Source organism: Alosa pseudoharengus, unplaced genomic scaffold, assembly GCF_046254945.1.
Source record: "Alosa pseudoharengus isolate Yale_2024_CS ecotype anadromous, Long Island Sound unplaced genomic scaffold, YU_APseudo_1.1 YU_APseudo_1.1_scf_19, whole genome shotgun sequence".
Taxonomy (NCBI): domain Eukaryota; kingdom Metazoa; phylum Chordata; class Actinopteri; order Clupeiformes; family Clupeidae; genus Alosa; species Alosa pseudoharengus.
The window spans coordinates 5,907,061-5,926,383 of record NW_027468657.1 but is presented as its reverse complement, the minus strand read 5'-3'; the positions used below and the strand labels follow the sequence as shown (position 1 = coordinate 5,926,383).

At 39.4% G+C, this 19,323-nt stretch overlaps 1 protein-coding gene across 1 annotated transcript in view; it reads left to right on the top strand.

Annotated features, from left to right (window-relative positions):
- Window positions 1-18,629, top strand: part of LOC143132186 (uncharacterized) — a 78,175-nt gene extending 59,546 nt beyond the window's left edge. The window contains exons 18-28 of the mRNA XM_076291546.1: window positions 275-457; window positions 1,539-1,712; window positions 1,951-2,124; window positions 4,171-4,353; window positions 4,643-4,813; window positions 7,962-8,135; window positions 8,406-8,579; window positions 8,721-8,894; window positions 9,262-9,435; window positions 9,601-9,771; window positions 17,375-18,629. Coding sequence (XP_076147661.1) covers window positions 275-457; window positions 1,539-1,712; window positions 1,951-2,124; window positions 4,171-4,353; window positions 4,643-4,813; window positions 7,962-8,135; window positions 8,406-8,579; window positions 8,721-8,894; window positions 9,262-9,435; window positions 9,601-9,771; window positions 17,375-17,594 — 1,972 coding nt within the window. The 3' untranslated portion in view covers window positions 17,595-18,629. The remainder of the gene's footprint in view (window positions 1-274; window positions 458-1,538; window positions 1,713-1,950; window positions 2,125-4,170; window positions 4,354-4,642; window positions 4,814-7,961; window positions 8,136-8,405; window positions 8,580-8,720; window positions 8,895-9,261; window positions 9,436-9,600; window positions 9,772-17,374) is intronic.
- The last annotated feature ends 694 nt before the right edge of the window (window positions 18,630-19,323 follow it).

Here is a 19,323-nt window from a genome sequence, read left to right as displayed (position 1 = left end):
GCCCACCAACACCACTTCCACACAACTTATTTTTCCTAAGAAGTCTCCCATCCAAGTACTAACCAAGCCCACACCTGCTTAGCTTCAGTAATTCAGGCTTCTGGTTAATGCATTTGATTTATTTTTAGAACCATAGTCTCATATTCGAAAGACACATATAACTATTTAACTTGCTCTTAAGCAGTTAGGTCAGTATCAGCAAATAAGCATTTTGAATAGTTAGTTTTTGGTTTTATTGTATGTTTTAAATGACAAACTCTTTTATTTTGTCCAGGCTTTCTCACTGTAGTATAACTGAAGATGGATATGCAGCTCTGGCCTCAGCTCTGAAATCAAAGAACTCACAGCTGATAGAGCTGGATCTGAGAGGGAATGACCCTGGAGACTCAGAAGTGAAGCTGCTTACTGATTTATATAATTTACTGGAGGGTCCAAATCCTAAACTGAAGACTCTGAGGTGAGATAATTTAATGGGCAAAATAGACAAAATAGCTTTCAATACTTTTTCTCTTGCAGTATTCATGTAAACATGAGTAAAAGTTCTGAGACACTGATGAAACTGAGGTGAGAAAATCCCAATGATGCAACTTAAATATTTGTCTTAACAGTGTCTGTTTGAAGAATCATGAGCACAGAACACAGTAAACATGTTAATTTTGGTATTTAAATACAGTGTTTTATCTCTATCACCGTCATATACTCTTAAAGACCCCCCTCTGACAAAAGTCAACATTGTAGAATTTTTAACACGTCCATTAGGTTGTTTTTATGTGTTATAAAACTTATCATGACCGAAATAAACAGCCAATGGCTGAGTATTTCTGGTTCAGATTGGCAGTGTACTAGTTCATGCCTTAAAAGAGCAAATCAGAACAGTTCATTGTAAGTGGGGAACCTAATCCAGTTTTCCAACTTCCATAATTTTGGAATTCATTTCCCACCTCAGAGATAAGACCGAGTGTGTAGAGATGCATACAAGCTTTTTCAAGGCCATGAAGAGATTCTTTCACGATAAAGAAAGCATGATTATTTAATTATTTATCTTTGAGGAACTAAGATGAGATCTTAGGGGTTGATTAATTGGCTTGAATGCATTTTTAATTATTCCAGCTCTGTTGCCCCTTTGACTTGTATTTCTGCATTCAGTTAAAGGTGCTATTATGTAAGAATGACCACTAGCGTTGAAAACAGGCATTGCAGTCCTAAATCAAAACATTTAAGTGGATTAAGTTGGCTAATCTGGCAATCTAAAGGTCAAAAAGATACTAGCTGTGCGATTGGTAAATTGGTGGAGGGTGGCGCAGCAGGCCAAAACACAAACTCAAAACATAAACAGTATTTGCGGGCTGCAAATGAAAGTTTGAACTGTGTATATCTTGGCTGTACTAGTGTTGTTGTCAGTATTTTGAAAATAACATGTTGCTTTAATCTCTGATGGTTTATGTCTTGCATACAGCACCTTTAATAAAGACAATTGATGGGATCTGAGAAGTGGTTTAACATGGTTATAACTATGAATACATTCTCTTTTCCTACAGGTTTTTGGAGAGTGAGGATGCAGAGAAAGCCTGTACATATCTGACTGAAGTTCTAGGTACAAACCCCTTATTCCTGACAAAGCTGGATTTCAGTAAGAAGAAACTAGGAGACTTGGGAATGAAGGAGCTCTCTGCTCTACTGGAGGATTCACACTGCAAAGTGAAGACACTTAAGTTAGTGTTTTGGTTTATTTAGATTTTTGTATTAAGGAAATGTGATTTGATGTTGTTCCTAGCTTCTACTAAACACAAATGTCTTAATATGTCTGCACAAGAATATTAGCTGTTTTATTATTAATAACATTTATATTATTTACACTCTTTTAAAATCCACCCCAACGTTTCCCTGATTATGTGTAATGTTCTCTTTACAATACATTTGAGCTCATCTAACATGCCATTTTCCTTTTAGGCTCAATAATTGTGATCTAACTGAACGAAATGGTTCAGTTCTAGCCACGATCCTCAGCTCAGAGTCTTCTAAGGTCAGCCATCTGGACCTGAGTAACAATACACTAGGAGATTCTGGAGTGAAGCAGCTGTCTGATGGGTTGAAGAGTCCCCACTGTAAACTGGAGATACTGAGGTGAGTGAGAGATAGTGAATGTGCCCTCCCATAATCTGGTCCCTCTTATATTAACCCTTAGAACCCGATTGATGCAAAGTGCGTCAAAAAACACACCCTTTCTTCTCTGTTACATTGCTCCGGAACTGTTCATCACAGCGAGATGAAACCTTTATTGCATGACAGAGCAGAAGTAGCTTTCCAAAGAGACTACACACTTGTCTGTACGATCAAGTATGAAAATTTAAAAAAAACATGAAATTAAATCAAATTGCATCATATTTACAGTGTATACTTCTCTGCGTTCACCTGCGCACCCATTACTCTCGTTTAAATTACTCGCGAACCCGTGATCGCATAGATATGGCACGCATATCAGATGAAAGAGGGGACACAGGGCTATCCATTGGTACCATGTTTATCGTTCCTTCTGGCTTATAAAAACAGACGAAGTGACTGCAAAATAATAACGTCATGTACACAAACCAACGCTGCACACCCATTACTCTCGTTTGAAATACTCGCGGACCCGTGATCGGATAGATATGCCATGCATGTCAGATGAAAAAGGAGACTCAGAGCTATCATTTGATACCAAGTACATCCTTCTGGGTTATAAAACCGACAAAGTGACAGCAAAATAATAACTTAATATAGCTGAACTTACCCCATGTTTTTGTCTGTTCTTGTGGCAAAGCATGTTTATAATCCAACGCTATTGAATATTTCTCTATGGCAAAGCATGTTCATAATCTGGTTTTGAGATCCTAGCAAATTCCTGCATGGCATCCAATTCAAGGCTCACATTGCATCCCAATTTGTTCAACAAAGAAAAACCTTTCTTGCCTTTACTTTGTTCATGGCAATGCAGTAAAAAGTTGAGAATCATTATTAGTACATACACCATAGGCACGCAGGCTATAACGTAACCTCGGGTCAAGTCAGGTCAGATCAGTTCGTGTCACAGATATGGAACGCAGAAAGGTCATTTTTCATCACTAAATAAAAAAATGGCATTTAATCGCGTAATCACATGGCGTAAATCACACACCACATATTTCTGTAAATTGCTCAGCCCCAGAGTATCCCTCTAACATGGCAATTATATAGCCCGATTCAGGACAGTCTGCCCTACGCACACACGAAATGCATGTAGATCTATGAGCTTGCTGTGGTGAGATACATCGAAATATAAGAATTTTTATAATACGCTTTTTATATTTTAATTCCTTAAAAATCAAAATAAAATAAATGCTAGTACTAATACATGAAATGATGGCATATCTGGATAGCCTAGACTCTGCTGAAAAAAAAATATATAATATGTGTGTGTGGCACTTACAATGACCAGAATAAATCGTTATGAATAAAGGTAGTGAAAATGCCTTAAAAACAGCTTAGGGTTCTAAGGGTTAAGAATCCTACAGGACTAAAAAAGGGAAACCTTCATCAGAGATGCCTTCAAATCATGTGAACAGAGGTGAACATTCACAGAAAACATGTTTCCTTTGAACTGTTAAATTAGAACCATTTTGTGAAACCCTTCATCAGACTGTTTGCAAGGGTTAGGAAACGTTTGCGACAAACTTAAGACAATATAAAACTATTTGCAAAAGTTTGTGAACGTTCAACTTTGTTTGTGAATTTCAAAACACCTCATAAGAGTGACATGACACTGGCATGAACATGTCATAAACATTATAAACAAGTCATAAACGTTTATGGCATAACACTTCTGTCACTCGCTTCTGTCAAGGGTTAGGGTTAGTGTTAGGGTTATGACAGTGTCATGTCACTCTTATGTAGAAACCTAAAGTAAAGTGTTGCCAGTAATTGTTGTCTTCTGTTGGTGGAAGAAACATGGAATGTAACACAAAAATGACAAGAATGTCATATTTTTGGATTATGTAATGTTATTCATATTCTGAATGATTTTGTAATGTTTTTCAATTGTTATTCTTTAGAATTACAAACATTAGATACATTATTCGAAGACGATTGAGTAGTAATTTTCAAATGCTAAAAACAATGACAGACAATATAAATAGACTCTTCTTTTCTCTCTAGACTTTCAGACTGTAGAATAACAAGAGATGGATATGCAGCTCTGGCCTCAGCTCTGAAATCAAAGAACTCACAGCTGATAGAGCTGGACCTGAGAGGAAACAATCCTGGAGGATCAGGAGTGGAGCTTTTCACTGATTTCTATGATTTACTTAATGATTCAAAATGTAAACTTCAGACTCTGAGGTGAGAAATCTTCTGAAAAGATTTGTACTGTAAGGAGTATAATGCCTTGAGACCCTGGAGTGAAGCTGCTCACTGAATTAAATAATGATCCAGCCTATAAACTAGAGAAACTCAGGTAACAACCCCATAGACTCAGCAGTGAAGCAGCTCACTAATTTACTAAATTTATGATGATCTGCATCGTAAACTAAACTGACACTTGAGAGAATTTAACAAACAAAAACCTCACTCACATACTCATGTGAGTGAATGCAAAATGGTGATGAGCATTTGTCCTCTCTCTTTACAGGTTGTTGAAGAGTAAAGATGCAGAGGAAGTCTTTGCATATCTGACTTCAGTAGGAATAAACCCCTTACTCCAGACAGAGCTGGATCTGGGTGGGAAGAAACTAGGAGACTCAAGAGTAAAGCAGCTTTCTGCTCTTCTGGAAGATTCACACTGCAGACTGCAGAAACTGATGTGAGTGTCATCATATTCTCCATTCATCTGCTTTCTAATACTTTGGGTTTCTCAATTAGACTCACATTCTTTATTTTATGATCTTTGTCTAAAATCTTTCCAGGAGATGTTTTCTAATTTGGTTTTATTTTTACATTTTTCCCTAGGTCCTGTAATGTTTTGATGTAATATAGTAATTGAGTAATGAGTAGCAACTTTACTTTATTATTATTTCTGTTTTGCATGATCATTATTGATCATATATACACAAACAGACGTGCTATAAATAAGAAGAGGGTGATCAAATGAAGAAGAAATATAAGAACATGATAATACATTCTACAGTAGCATTGTAGTAGTGTGACTGGGTGAACTGACAGGAAAATATACAAAATATGAATTCAGTGTCATCCTAGATCAGTGGTTTTCAAAGTGGGGGCCGGGGCCCCCTGGGGGGCCGCGAGGGGGTGCCAGGGGGGCCTCAGCAAGTTGGAAGGAAAAATAAAAGCAACAAATAAACATATTTAAATTTTTTTAAATATACCTATTACAATCAGGGTTGTTATACAATGCCATTATAATAATGTGACGCATATCTGAACATTATATTTCCCATGATAATGACTGGGAATAATAGTAGAGTGATAGCTCTCATATAGCAGAAAGCCCCAAATACAATTTTTACACACTGTATGCTCCATCGCGAAGTGCTTGTGCTCTCACAACCTCGTTCAAAAGCTCATTCCGGTCGGGACTAACTAAGCTGCCTTGATACGAGCGCTTCCCTATGAATAACACAGTGCGTCCATTGCACATCGGGTGCTACCTGGGCCTATGCTACAGATACAAAAATAAATAAAAAAAACTCCTGTTTTTCACGTCAGTTCGTGCCCCACCTGGCATGTCTCCGCGACCCACAGTTTGAGAAACGCTGTTTTACCCTCTCTGTCTCCACTCTCGAATATTTTGTTAATGCGGAGAAAACATTAAGTTTTTAATGTGCAGTGCAAATGCGAAAGTTAAGTTACCAACGTGGGATAGAGAAAACGTTTCAAAAGGCATATGACTTTTCGCGTACCCCCTGAAATCAGTCCACGTACCCCTGGGGGTACGCGTACCCCAGTTTGACAACCGTGGCTCTAGGCCAATGCATAAATATGCCTGAAGGCTGTTTGGGTCTTGGGCTGATGGTAGCTTACCGTCCGAGCAAAACAAAAATAGAACCGTTTCAACTAGGCATACTTGTAATAATATGAGCATCGAAATAGACAGAGGCAGCTCGCTTAAAGGCTGATGCTTATATGTTTTGTAAGTCGAAACGTGTAGACTATATAGAGTCTTAGGACACAAGGTGGAATACAAACGTTACAAATGTTTCCCATTACCAATGTCTCGGAGACAGCTAGGTAGGCTACAGGTACTTTCATGTTTTGGAGTTAACGCACCACGCGAACACATCTTCACAATCTTCGTCTTATCATTGCCAACACAGGATCATTGGCAACAACTGATTCAGCTAAAGCTTGACCAAGGTGATAATTCATGTGTCAAAGTTTGATGCCAAAGGTTCTAACCATTCCTCCACATTTGACGAGTTCGGAGTGACACACTAACGAGAAAGGCACTACATACACTTGATCATCATCAAACTTTCTCAACCAATAAAACTTAGGCTACTATATATTGCTACTGTATGACCGCCAATGCAATCACTTTAGACCAACCTTATTAGTGTCGGCTAGGTGTTGATTGACCACTGTCCACTGTCCACTCCTCACTCACCAGGTGCTTATGTGGAAACTGTGTTCTTTCGCATGCCCACATAGAGAGAAAATATGCCGCCGGGAAATACAACCAGTGCTGACACTTTATACAATTCCATACAGATGTGCAAATACATCTGTACTTACCAATGTTTCAGTATGGCCTATCTTAATGTAGTGGGAATCCGATTAAAACTGAACAGCAACCCAATGAGAGTGGGAGGGGGGGCAGTGAGATACATTTTACGTAATTTGCATCCGTTGTTCAGATTGGCCCAATTTCTGGCGAACATTTCTAAAAGAGAAATTTCTATGAAAGGGAATAAAATTGGAAATTCAGGATCGAAGCACATCTCTGATCTACTGGAGAATCAACACAATAAACTACGGAGACTTCTGTATGTAATATACTCTGTAGAAAATGTCTTTAATGGAAAGTTCTTTTAAATAGCAGGATTTTTTCCAGTGTATGCATTTTGTCCCACTGTGTGAAGATGAATGAATGATATATGATCATATAGATGTTTGATGTAGTTCCTTCATTATCTTTATATTCTTATTAGTTTATCATCTTAAATGAACAAATGTTTGATATTTGCCATTTACCATTTATTAAACTATTTTTCCGCTCTCTTCTCCACAAACTATCTAGACTTTCAGACTGTGGTATAACAGGAGATGGATATGCAGCTCTGGCCTCAGCTCTGAAATCAAAGAACTCACACCTGACAGAGCTGTTGCAATAGCTGCAATAGCTGAATAGTTAAATAGTTGAGTAGTTTAAATTGTTAAATTATTTAATAGGGAATTATTGTATTGAGGACTTTTATTTTGAAAAAGTTGTGGGAACAGGAAACAGTTGGCGGGAGTCACAGTTGATGACAACTGATAGTTTGAATGGCTGACCAGTTAAACAGTTGGATAGTTTAAATGTGACCCTGCAAGGCGAAACCTGTCGCTTTGGTAAAATTTACAAAATTAAGTTATTGGCATGGTTCTCCTGTCATGATACCCCAGAAGAGGAGAAAATCCCGTTTTTAAGTAAATTGTCACGTGCGATAGTGTGAGGGCACAGCTGTTATTAGCCTTACGGTAGCGTGACTTTGAAGCGGATAACCGTGCAGTGAGTGTCTTTTTCTGCCCCCTAGTTAATACCTGGGACGGTCATAAGGTGTCACTATATAGAATATAAGTAATGTATTTCGGGGAAAGTAAGGGGAGAGGAAGTTCTGTGTACACAGATTGTGTATACTAAATTTGTGCTTTTGACCGTTCGTGCCCTGAAAGGCAAGTCTTTCACATTCATATTCCGTTACATCTGCCAACGATAGAGAGCTGACACTAATTCTACATATGGAGTCAGTAATGGATGCCACTCACCTCACCCCAACACTTTCTCCCTACAGGCTTAATTACAGTAACATAGGAGAAGAAGGCTGTGCTCATCTAACTAAAGCTCTCACATCAAACCCCTCACACCTGATAGAGCTGGATCTAAGTGGTAATGAACTAGGAGACTCAGGAGTGAAGCACATCTCTGCTCTACTAAAAAATCCAAACTGTAAACTACAGAAACTGCTGTAAGTAAACTGACGAGTGTATGACTGTATGTCTTCCAGAACGCTTGAATAGCATTTGCATTTTTAAGGTCTGAGTTTAGTACATAGAGAGTGAAGCACTGAACAATGTCCGCGTTTTCCAGATGCTTTTTTATCTTAGGTTAGATGTGGTTTTACAATCAAACCTGAAATTCAAAAACTTTACTTACTGTTTTTCTACTCTCTCTCTCTCTCTCTCTCTCTCTCTCTCTCTCTCTCTCTCTCTCTCTCTCTCTCTCTCTCTCTCTTTAGGCTTAATAATACCAACATAAAAGAAGAAGGCTGTGCTGCTCTTGCTTCAGCTCTCACATCAAACCCATCACACCTGATAGAACTGGATCTGAGTATGAATAAATTTGGAAAATCAGGAGTGAAGCACATCTCTGCTCTACTAAAGAGTCCAGACTGTAAACTACAAAAACTGCTGTAAGTAAACTTAGGTTAGATGTGGTTTTACAATCAAACCTGAAATTCAAAAACTTTACTTACTGTTTTTCTGCTCTCTCTCTCTCTCTCTCTCTCTCTCTCTCTCTCTCTCTCTCTCTCTCTCTCTCTCTCTCTCTTTAGGCTTAATAATACCAACATAAAAGAAGAAGGCTGTGCTGCTCTTGCTTCAGCTCTCACATCAAACCCATTACACCTGATAGAACTAGATCTGAGTATGAATACATTTGGAAAATCAGGAGTGGAGCACATCTCTGCTCTACTAAAGAGTCCAGACTGTAAACTACAGAAACTACTGTAAGTAAACTGACGAGTGTATGACATAGTGAAATAACTTAATAGTCACAATGACGGGACAGGAAATCCCAGTATAGATGTACCTGTTCTATACAGCACAGCTTTGCAGTAACATGCAATTGAGGAATACAGACATTGATAATACCAGCTACTGTATGTCTTCCAGAACGCTTGAATAGCATTTGCATTTTTAAGGTCTGAGTTTAGTACATAGAGAGTGAAGCACTAAACAATGTCCGCGTTTTCCGGATGCTTTTCTATCTTAGGTTAGATGTGGTTTTACAATCAAACCTGAAATTCAAAAACTTTACTTACTGTTTTTCTACTCTCTCACTCTCTCTCTCTCTCTCTCTCTCTCTCTCTTTAGGCTTAATAATACCAACATAAAAGAAGAAGGCTGTGCTGCTCTTGCTTCAGCTCTCACATCAAACCCATTACACCTGATAGAACTAGATCTGAGTATGAATACATTTGGAAAATCAGGAGTGAAGCACATCTCTGCTCTACTAAAGAGTCCAGACTGTAAACTACAAAAACTGCTGTAAGTAAACTTAGGTTAGATATGGTTTTACAATCAAACCTGAAATTCAAAAACTTTACTTACTGTTTTTCTGCTCTCTCTCTCTCTCTCTCTCTCTCTCTCTCTCTCTCTCTCTCTCTCTCTCTCTCTCTCTCTCTCTCTCGCTCTCTCTCGCTCTCTCTCTAGGCTTAATAATACCAACATAAAAGAAGAAGGCTGTGCTGCCTTAGCTTCAGCTCTGAAAGTAAACCACTCACACCTGATAGAGCTGCAGCTGAAAGGGAATAAACTAGGAGACTCAGCAAAGACTTTCTTTGCTCTAGCGAAAGATCCTAACTATAAACTACGGACCCTGGGGTGAGTATTTGACATAATGGAATGTGGAATAGTGTGCAGAAATACTGATGGCATTCAAGTGATATAATCAAGGAACATGAAATAGTGAGTAATCAAACAGAAATACTGATGATAGTAGAGTTACTTTTTCTAAATTTCTTTCAAATGTCTTACTACCCATTAACCCAGACTCACTTTTACAGGGTCGAGGTCAGACCAAAGAAACAGAGCAGAGGGTTAGCAGAGAAGCAGAGGGTTACAACTTATTAAAGTTTATAATCGCATTGTAGACGTAACCTGGTGTTGAAGGGCTATAACACAGCAACTCATGAAACAATACTTTTAGTGGACTTCTGTCCTCTTATCCTAATATGTAACAGAAAAGTTTACTACTAAAATGCATTGCTGTGATGCAGAAATTCGGTCTAGTGACTACAGACCGTTTTTTAGGGACGTCTGGCATGTAGCTAACCAACAGCTTCACTTATAGACCTTAGGCTGACACACAGTCCACTTAGTGCTCAGAGACAAATGTCTCAGATACAGAGAGGTGCTAGATGAATGCTAGATGCTAGAGGTGCTAGATGAATTTGATCTGGAACATTATCCAAAATGCACAAAGGAGGGCGTGTATGGACTAAGAACCACGATAAATAGGCCAAGCCATACAGGACCATGATAAACAGGCAGGCGCGTAGCAAGCATGGGTGATCTGGGTGTTATAACGTACACACTTTTGCTGGAACACGATTCTATCCCCCACACTTTTTGTCAGATTAAAATGAAAGTAAAATATGGAAATAAACGTTCCCGTTGGAACCGTATCTATCATAACGCACACACAGAGAGACACAAATAGGTCTGTTGATTTGATTGAACGGTCAACCAGCCAATCACATCAAGTTAGCCAGTGAAGAACCAGAACCGCTCTGATCAAATTCAAAGTGTGGGCTAGAAGCGAAAATAGTTTAAACAACAACGTGGCTTCCTGTAACTATCAATGGAAAAAGCATACAAACTGCTAATCATAATCTTTAAATTTACATTAATTAAGCTGGCTATATGCAACACAATTTATTTATATTCCCTTTGCATATGTGCATTAAAATGGTTTAGCAATCAGAATTTCTAAATTTTTTCGGGGAGAAACTCCCGGACACCAATATAGTCCGCACCCCTCTCAGAAAATACTTACAACGTCCCTCTAGGGAGTTATTTATAATTTGACCATATTGTTTCATTTTCCTATCCCACAACCTCCACACTTTTAAAAAGCTTGATACGCCTCTGTAAACAGGCCAAGCCATACAGTACCTAGAGATGCCTAGAATGTAATAAACAGGACCCACATTTTAATAAACATGGCTCAGTACATTTAAGAGAATGAGAGACTTCATAAGTACAGTGGGCATCGCTTTCAAATGGCCACTTCAGTCGCGCATTACGAGGCGTGAAGCTGCGTGAAGCTTTAGTACCACTTTCAGCCACTGTGCGTCGCTCTGCCACTGTACATCGCTCTGTCAGTAGCCTCACTGCCGCCCCTTCTGAAAAAGCAGGAGGCTACCTTTAAACATAATTGTTACCGAGAGGAATCCCAGCCTACGAATTCAATAACAAAATAAATCATGCATAATTAAACATTACCTTGATTAAGGCTACTTGGGTATGGCTTAAGGCTTGACTACATGGTGGTAGCGAAAATCGAAATCTGCTTTTGATAGCCTACCGGTGCCGCTCCACAAAACGAAAAAATATCTTAATTTGCTGTCTATGTTATTGTCAGTGTTGGGGGTAACGCAACTACGCAAATCAAAACAGTGTCTTAATTTGCCCTACTTCTTGACTGCAATGTAGTCAGTTGACTGCTTGACATGTCATTTTTATTTTTCTGTACAATAAACAAATACATCTGCTTTATGCCGCAGAATTACATTCATATTTGGCTGACTTCTGCATACGCGCCACTTCCCTCCCCATATTCCAAGATTAAGATAGTAGCCTATACAAAAAGTACTTCATACTATCATAAAAATTCGTTAAAACGAATAGCTATTTGCAATTTGACAAAACACTGGTCCTCATTTTGCGAATGCGAGGACGATATGAGCCTGTTGCATTTAGTTAGATATCCGAGTCACGCATAATGTTTGAAAACCACTGGCTCATAATTACAATAATTTAACACACGACAGTTGGATAGCCTACTTCATCATGTCCCCATGCCTACATTTTTGTGAGTAGCATAGAGATCGTTAAAAACAATAAAGTATGGCTCTCCGTTTGGGACATCGAAAACGTATATTTTTAATAGGGTAGACTACCGTCGGAGATGCTGACTTGCAAAGGCCTCGGGATAACACGTTATCTCCACTATCATCAGTCATGCCCCTTGATCAAAGTGGGGAATGAAATAAAAGTTTAAGAACCACTGGCTTAACAAGTTACCTGCAGTCCAGAACACACAGAATCTGTTGCAATATTCTGATGATCGGCGATGATATCGGCAAATGTTTGTTTTCCAAAGTAAGAATTTCACTTCACCATGCACCTTCGACATTGAATAGCTCATTACACTTTTTACTGTTAAACGTAGGCCTAACTGGTATCATTACAAACATTATTTTGTGTCCTAAAACTGGCATATTTTATGGCATTGTGTCATGTAAGTTCGTTGCAAAATCTAGAGAAATGTGTGAGGTGGTCAGCGGGGGACAATTGAGACACACATTGGATTGTGTTATTACTTGAACATTCCACACTATCCACAGCTGTGGTAGGCCTATCAGGGGCAGGAGGATTACTGTTAGCGCAGGCTTTATATAAAATTCTTCAACAGAAGGCCTCGAATGCAGGCTTGCCCAAAATAAAGGCCTGTGGTTTGCGCAGCCTACAGTAAATAACAGACCCGCCACAATGTGTGGTATGATGCTTTTTTACGAGTAAGATGTTTTTGGTGCCCTACGCACACTGCATGTTCTTAAATAACAATGATCATCAGTAATATTCGACCATTAATTTGTGTAAATGGGCAAGCGTGACCACCTTGATTGGCTGATGATTGTAACGCGGGCATGATTCCAAACACCTCCCTTACGATAATGAGTGACAGGTGACAGGTCTCAGAATGCATGCGCTACACAAGGACGGAAGATGATGAATAACTGGGGCCGTAGGCTATTCACAAAGGCTTTTATCTTACCACTAAGAGTAGGCTACTCCTAAATCGCACTAAAATATTTTAACTTGGAGTTTTCTCTTAAAAGCTATTCACAAAGCCTTTCAGACAACTCCTAAACTAGGAGTGAGTCTTCGTTGCTATGGATGACGTCATTACTCATGCACGAGCTTGACTGAAGTAACGCGGGAATGATTACAAACACCTCCCTTCCGATGATGAGTGACAGGTGACAGGTCGGAGAATGCGTGCGCTACACAAGTAGTGCGAAGGACGGAAGATGATTAATAACTGAATAAAAAGGCCTAGCCTAAATGAATAAAGAGTAAGGCAAAACAAATAGCCTAGTAGCCTAATGAAACATATGCCTATGGATTGATGCAGTACCTTTGCAACATTATTAAATTAATCTGTCACCATATGCCTAGGCTACGTTTGCAAAGAGGAGAACATTTTAATTTGATTCACAATGAAACGTTACATTTAATTTACATGTTAACAATGAGTAGTTTTGGTTGTTGTTGGTGGCGTTATTGCATCCCTTTTATGAATGCAAAATTGTTCCCTCGCGATTGGAAGCTCCTGTTGCCGCATAGGCTACGCATTTCAAAACATCGCAACCTAAAATGCCACAAAAAGCTGTTTATGAATAGGTCTTAGTGAGTTAGGAGTCCTCTCGACTTCTTTTAAGCTGTCCCAGACTTAGGTGCTACTTTTAGGTCTAAAATGCTTCGTGAATTACTTTTTGTGAAAAAAAATAGGAGTCATAAAGTTAGGAGTGACACATTATTTTTAGGAGTTGCTCCTAAATTCGCCAGTTAGGAGCTACTTTTAGCCTTAAAATTCTTTGTGAATACGGCCCCTGAATAAAAAGGCCTAGCCTAAATGAATCAAGAGTAAGGCAAAACAAATAGCCTAGTAGCCTAATGAAACATACGGATTGATGTAGTATCTTTGTACCATTATTGTGAATCAAATTAAAATGTTCTCTTTTGCAAACGTAGGCATAGTAACAGAATAATTTAATAATGTTACATTTAATTTACATGTTGACAATGATTAGCCTAGTTTTGGTTGTTGTTGGTGGCGTTATTGCATGTTAGTTATGCCTACAATGCAAAATTGCTTCCTCACGATTGGAAGCTCCTGTAGCTGCATAGGATTTCAAAACACGGCAAAATGCCGCAGGTTTGTGAATAGGTCTGTGAGTTAGGAGTCCTCTCGACTTCTTTTAAGCTGTCAGAGGTGGGAAGGTGTGATTTGTTGGGGGCAGGGCCGGATTAACTAGGCACAAATGTCTGATGGCCCCCCTTCCCCCCAGCCAACGTGAATCGGGTTGTCAGTTAATAGGCCTATATCGTGAAGACTTTTCCTGCCATCTAAGGCACGAGCGCATCTGTGAGGCCAAGCCTCACCAAGTAGCTTGTTTGTTTACAACTAACATTCCATTTAATTAAACTGCTTTATAGGTTATGCCGAAATAGCAACATTTTGAATATTAGTGTCGGATGAATTGAAATGCTCTCAAAGTAGCCTTATGGCTGAAAGCTGCTTGGGATCCCCCCCCCCCCCCCCCGTCAAGCAATATAACCACACAAACGCGCTTCCTGTACTCATTGTTTCAAAAGGAGTAATTTCGGCTTTGTCAGAACTGAAGAGCTGTGGACGGCACCGCATGCCCAATGAAAATAAATTAACGCAACACAACACAGACCCCGCTTCTCTCGCGTCAGTCACTGACATGAACGAAACACAGAACCCGCTTCTCTCACGGCAGTCACTGACAGTAGCCTAGAATAAATGCATGGGGAAAAACACTTCCCCATGACAAAGACATCGTAAAACACTGAAAGTTAATATTTTGTCACTAACAACATACATATGTCCTTTGTCAAATGTGTTATGTTAGCCTATGTGTAATTCTGCTTCATAAAGTTGGAACAAATACATTTGCTTATTTCACAGAAAAATATAAATAGCCAGTTAGGGTCTACAGTGCAGAGTGGGTAAGTTATGGTAGGCCAACTTGGAGTGAACATACAAACAGGGGACATTCTTTCTCTAGTAGATGAGTAGCCTCAGGTGCGCACATAGACATAAGGCCGAACATGCAAGCGCCAATGAATCATGCTCTCACGACAATCACGCCGTTAAACTTAAATAGGTTAACATCACTCTAAGTTCGCCTTCAAGCAAGGAAAACGATGATTTGAAGACATCTGTTTCGTTGGAAGGGCAAGGGGTAGCAAAAGGGCAACACAGAGACAGGCCCGATGGCAGGGCTGTTATGAGAGTATTAACTCATTGAGTGCCAAAAACTTAATATTACGTTTTTAGCTTTTTTTTTAAATTACGAAACTAGACACTCTAACACACCTTATATGTGATTTGGGGAACTATGTGATGAATGGAAATGAAATATATGACGATCGAAAACTCATGAAAACGCACAATCTGGACATTTTATCTGGACATTTTATCATAACTCGGTTGCCGCTTTGGGTTGAATCAGTGACGCATGCACGTCAGGTCAAAACCAGGCCATTTTCGTGGGTCTATCACTAGGTGGCAGTCTTGCCAGGTCTCGCTGATCACTTCCCGGAAAGTTTACACAAGCAAGTAACAGGCAACACTTCATATTTCATGAAAAACGTTATATCTCCATTTCTAGAAAAAAACAGCGATTTTGATGAAAACTAGCCACTGTTTAGCTTGGGATTTCTCAGGAACAGAGGCGTGTAGAAATACACGGTTTGCACCCACCGAGAACTTAAAGACTTACCTTTTAATCGAGCCATTGTATGTGTTCATAGCTATAACACAGAATATGCTGTGGCTGTACAAAAATCATCAACAATGGTCTAGATTGCTGGCACTCTAGGACAAAGCTCCCGAAAACAGCTTGGCATTCACTGAGTTAAAATATGGGATATTCTTCTACGGGAAAACATTAAAACGGCAAGACAGCGGGGGAAAGTTAAAATACGTGATAAACACGGAAAAAATTGGCATGCATTGTTTCGGTCCCCGTGCACAGGGATTATTTGTCATATTATTAATCACATATGATTATTTGTGAAATTGTGCAAACAGACGCAACACATTTGAAAAGGAAGGACTGGTAGCATGCAAGCTCACGGGAACGATTGATTTAAGAACGTTATCACAGTGTGTGGCTGTGGCGCAAAGCAGTGTGGGCGGAAGACAGCGACAATTGGCAGGGGAGGGTCATGTCTTTTTTAACAATTCTGTCGGAGGGTCATTGAACAATTTCTAGCAGGCAAGGGAGGGTCATGCAACTTTTGACTGAAGCACTCAAAATTCCTCCGGTGGCCCCTTCAATAAATAACGAACAGTCCCTAGATTACTGCTGGGCTATATGTCTTGGTTCATGTCTGTAAACAACTCATTGCCGTCAAACGCGTAGCCTATCTCGCGGTTGCATCCATTACAAACAAACATGCAATGTGAACGTCTGGGATTGGGGAGAGCACTAAATGCTCTACTGCATAAGCACAAAGTCAAACCTTTAAATGAAAAACACTCTTTAATAATCAAAAAAAGAAACCGTTAATGAAGTAAACTTGTGACCATCAAAAATCGTTTATCGCCTGTAACTCCGTGATAACAGGACGTAACAGGAAGGCATTTCGCTGAGCAACGGAGGTATGCTCTATATTTTGTCCAAATTATGTCTATCATCGTTGTACTCGGAGAAAACCAGAATGTTTAATTTGTCCTGCGTTTCTTGTACGGCTGCAAACGGGATTCACTCGCAGTTAACCAAATATTTCTTTATTAGGGCAGGGCAGGCATATTTCTGGCTATTAAATTATTTCTAAACCAGTTTGCTAAAGTCTGTAGTGAAGTCTGTGTAGGGTTTTCCAGGCTCCATTTCTTTTTACGAGACACCCTGCTCACTTGAGACATCTACCGGTTGTTTGGGTTGTTGCCGCGTCGTTGCAGCGTCACTGGAAAAATACAAATTAAAGTCACGTGATACCGCGTGATCCCGCGCGCGGACCGCGAGTGAAGCTGGCCAAGTCGAAGCACTGCCCACTGTAATGCTGGTATATTTACTACAAGCATTAGTAAGAACACTAACATCTCTCAAACACTGGGGGCATCATACTGATTATGCCAATTCCTATGTAATCGCTGAGGAATTACTTTGAACATCTTATCTGGTTGTGCATGTATATTTTATATCTGTGGGGTTGTCTCTTGAAAATAAAGAAAATTAGTAAATGTTGACAGTTATAACGACCACTGGAAGCAGCCAGTGAGACAGTGGAAAATCAAATCATGCTGTTTGTCAATTAATAATCATGCACATACACCACACGCACACACACACACAAGCCTCAAATGCTTTTCAGTGTTCAGAGTTTTTCTGCACAGTTTCAAATCAATTCATGTGAATGTTGTTTGTGTTTTGGTCACTTACAGATTGGATGAAATTCTTTTGAAGAAATTGTTTGGTTGGATACCAATTCCAAAATGGGGAAATGATGATGCTTCCTCAGCTCCAAGTGTGACCGAGAGTAGCAGTGAGGGTAAGGGGAGTGAAGCCGCTGGTATCAGTGAGGGAACCCAAAAGTTGGAGAAAGAGCCAGAAGATGACCATAAGGATATAATGCCTGATACTGATCAAGGCACTGGAGTATAGACATAATATTCTCAAGATCGGCCCATTTAATAAAACTTGAAGGATATATGCTGCCTTAAGGGGCTATCACATTGTGCATGGTATGCGCTGCGCTCGCCGCTAGGTTGCTCTTGGTCGAGGTAACCTCCCAAAGATTTTTGTTGTGCTTGCCGCTGGGCTCAGCGCGAATTACCAATGACTTACAGCGCGCCAAGGTCAAAGATCAACATGATTGAACTTTGACCGCGGCACGCGCAAGAGCAGCAAAGCAGCAAAATGCCGCTTGTGCTTCGCTTTGCTGAGCGCAGCGGCAGGCCAGTTCTTGCGCGCGCAAGCCATTGACTATAATGGGTTTCATAGCACATGCCGCGTGTAATGTGATAGGCCCTTTACAGGTAGAGGAAATGAAGTATCATGTTGTATGCACTCTTCATCTGCTACTGTTTTTGTCAGAAACTTGGTATTTGTTTTGGTGTTTAGGACCATAGAATGTTGTAGATCCCACCTTACTCTACGCCTGAAGAGGGTTATATTTACAAAACAAATAAAAGCATGCACACATACGTGAAGTTGACATAGCAATCAACACAGATTACAAAGATTTTGATTTACATACTTTGTGAACAAGAACTCGCTCTTGTGAGCGTGACCATCTACATTCTTTTAACTGATTTATTTGTCTTTACTATTCTGTCTGTTTATTTTCTTTCATTTGTCAACATATGTGTTGACTGTTTTGTACATAATACAGTGCACTTTCCATTATGAAATAGCTTAACTGAAGCAGACAAACATCCATAGAGTAATCAATTATGGGAAAATGCCTTTTTAAATTATGTTATGGTAAGATGTGCTATTACAATTGAGTCCATTTTATTCCGTGTTGTTTAGTGTTAGTGTTTAGGATTAAGGGGATTCCAATGTGTTTTTTCAGGAGTGTATAACAATGTAAACATTGTGAGATTGTATTTGTAATATTACTAACACTTAAATATGTGGACTGTAAATACCACTGTCTCTGATGCTGAAATGTAATTAAACTGATGTTAATCCGTATGTCAGTTATCAGAACTGTAGCTGTCATAGACTTATCCTGATCAACAGACAATTAGATATCTCACTATATTTTGAATACCCCTTTATAGTTCCATATCAGAAAATATTTTAATTCAGAACAAAAATGTGCCTTATTTTTAGGGATACAATTATCTATAAATCAGGCTATAAATGATATATGAACATACCCCTCTGTAAATAAAAATCTTCATAATATAAGTAGGAATAAAACTGGGTATTTTGGTATTTGGAAGTGCAACTGAAGTGGAGATTATTCATTCCTGTTCCTGGCTCAGAAAAAAAAAACTAAACACACAAATACAAAGTGTAGCAAAATGAAGACTACATATAGGCCTATGTTGTACTTTTTTACAGCCATGTCGACTGACGAGGTATTACATGATTTAATACAAATAGTAGGCTATTGCACAATTGCCATATAAAGCATTTTGTGATTCTCTGGGTTGGGGTAGAGCGAAGTTGAAAGGCTGGTTCTCAGTAGATAGGTAGGATAATGCTGTGGAAGGCGTGCCATTCTTCTTAATACAAGTTAGTTTACCTTCAAACGCGGAGCGTGTAGCTGTGGTCTAAAGGGTTAGGCTGGCAATCGTAAGATCGGTGTTTGAGTCCCAAATGATGACTTGTTGCAGGTCTGCACAATTGGTACCAGCTTCTTTTGGGGGTTCCCTGCGAT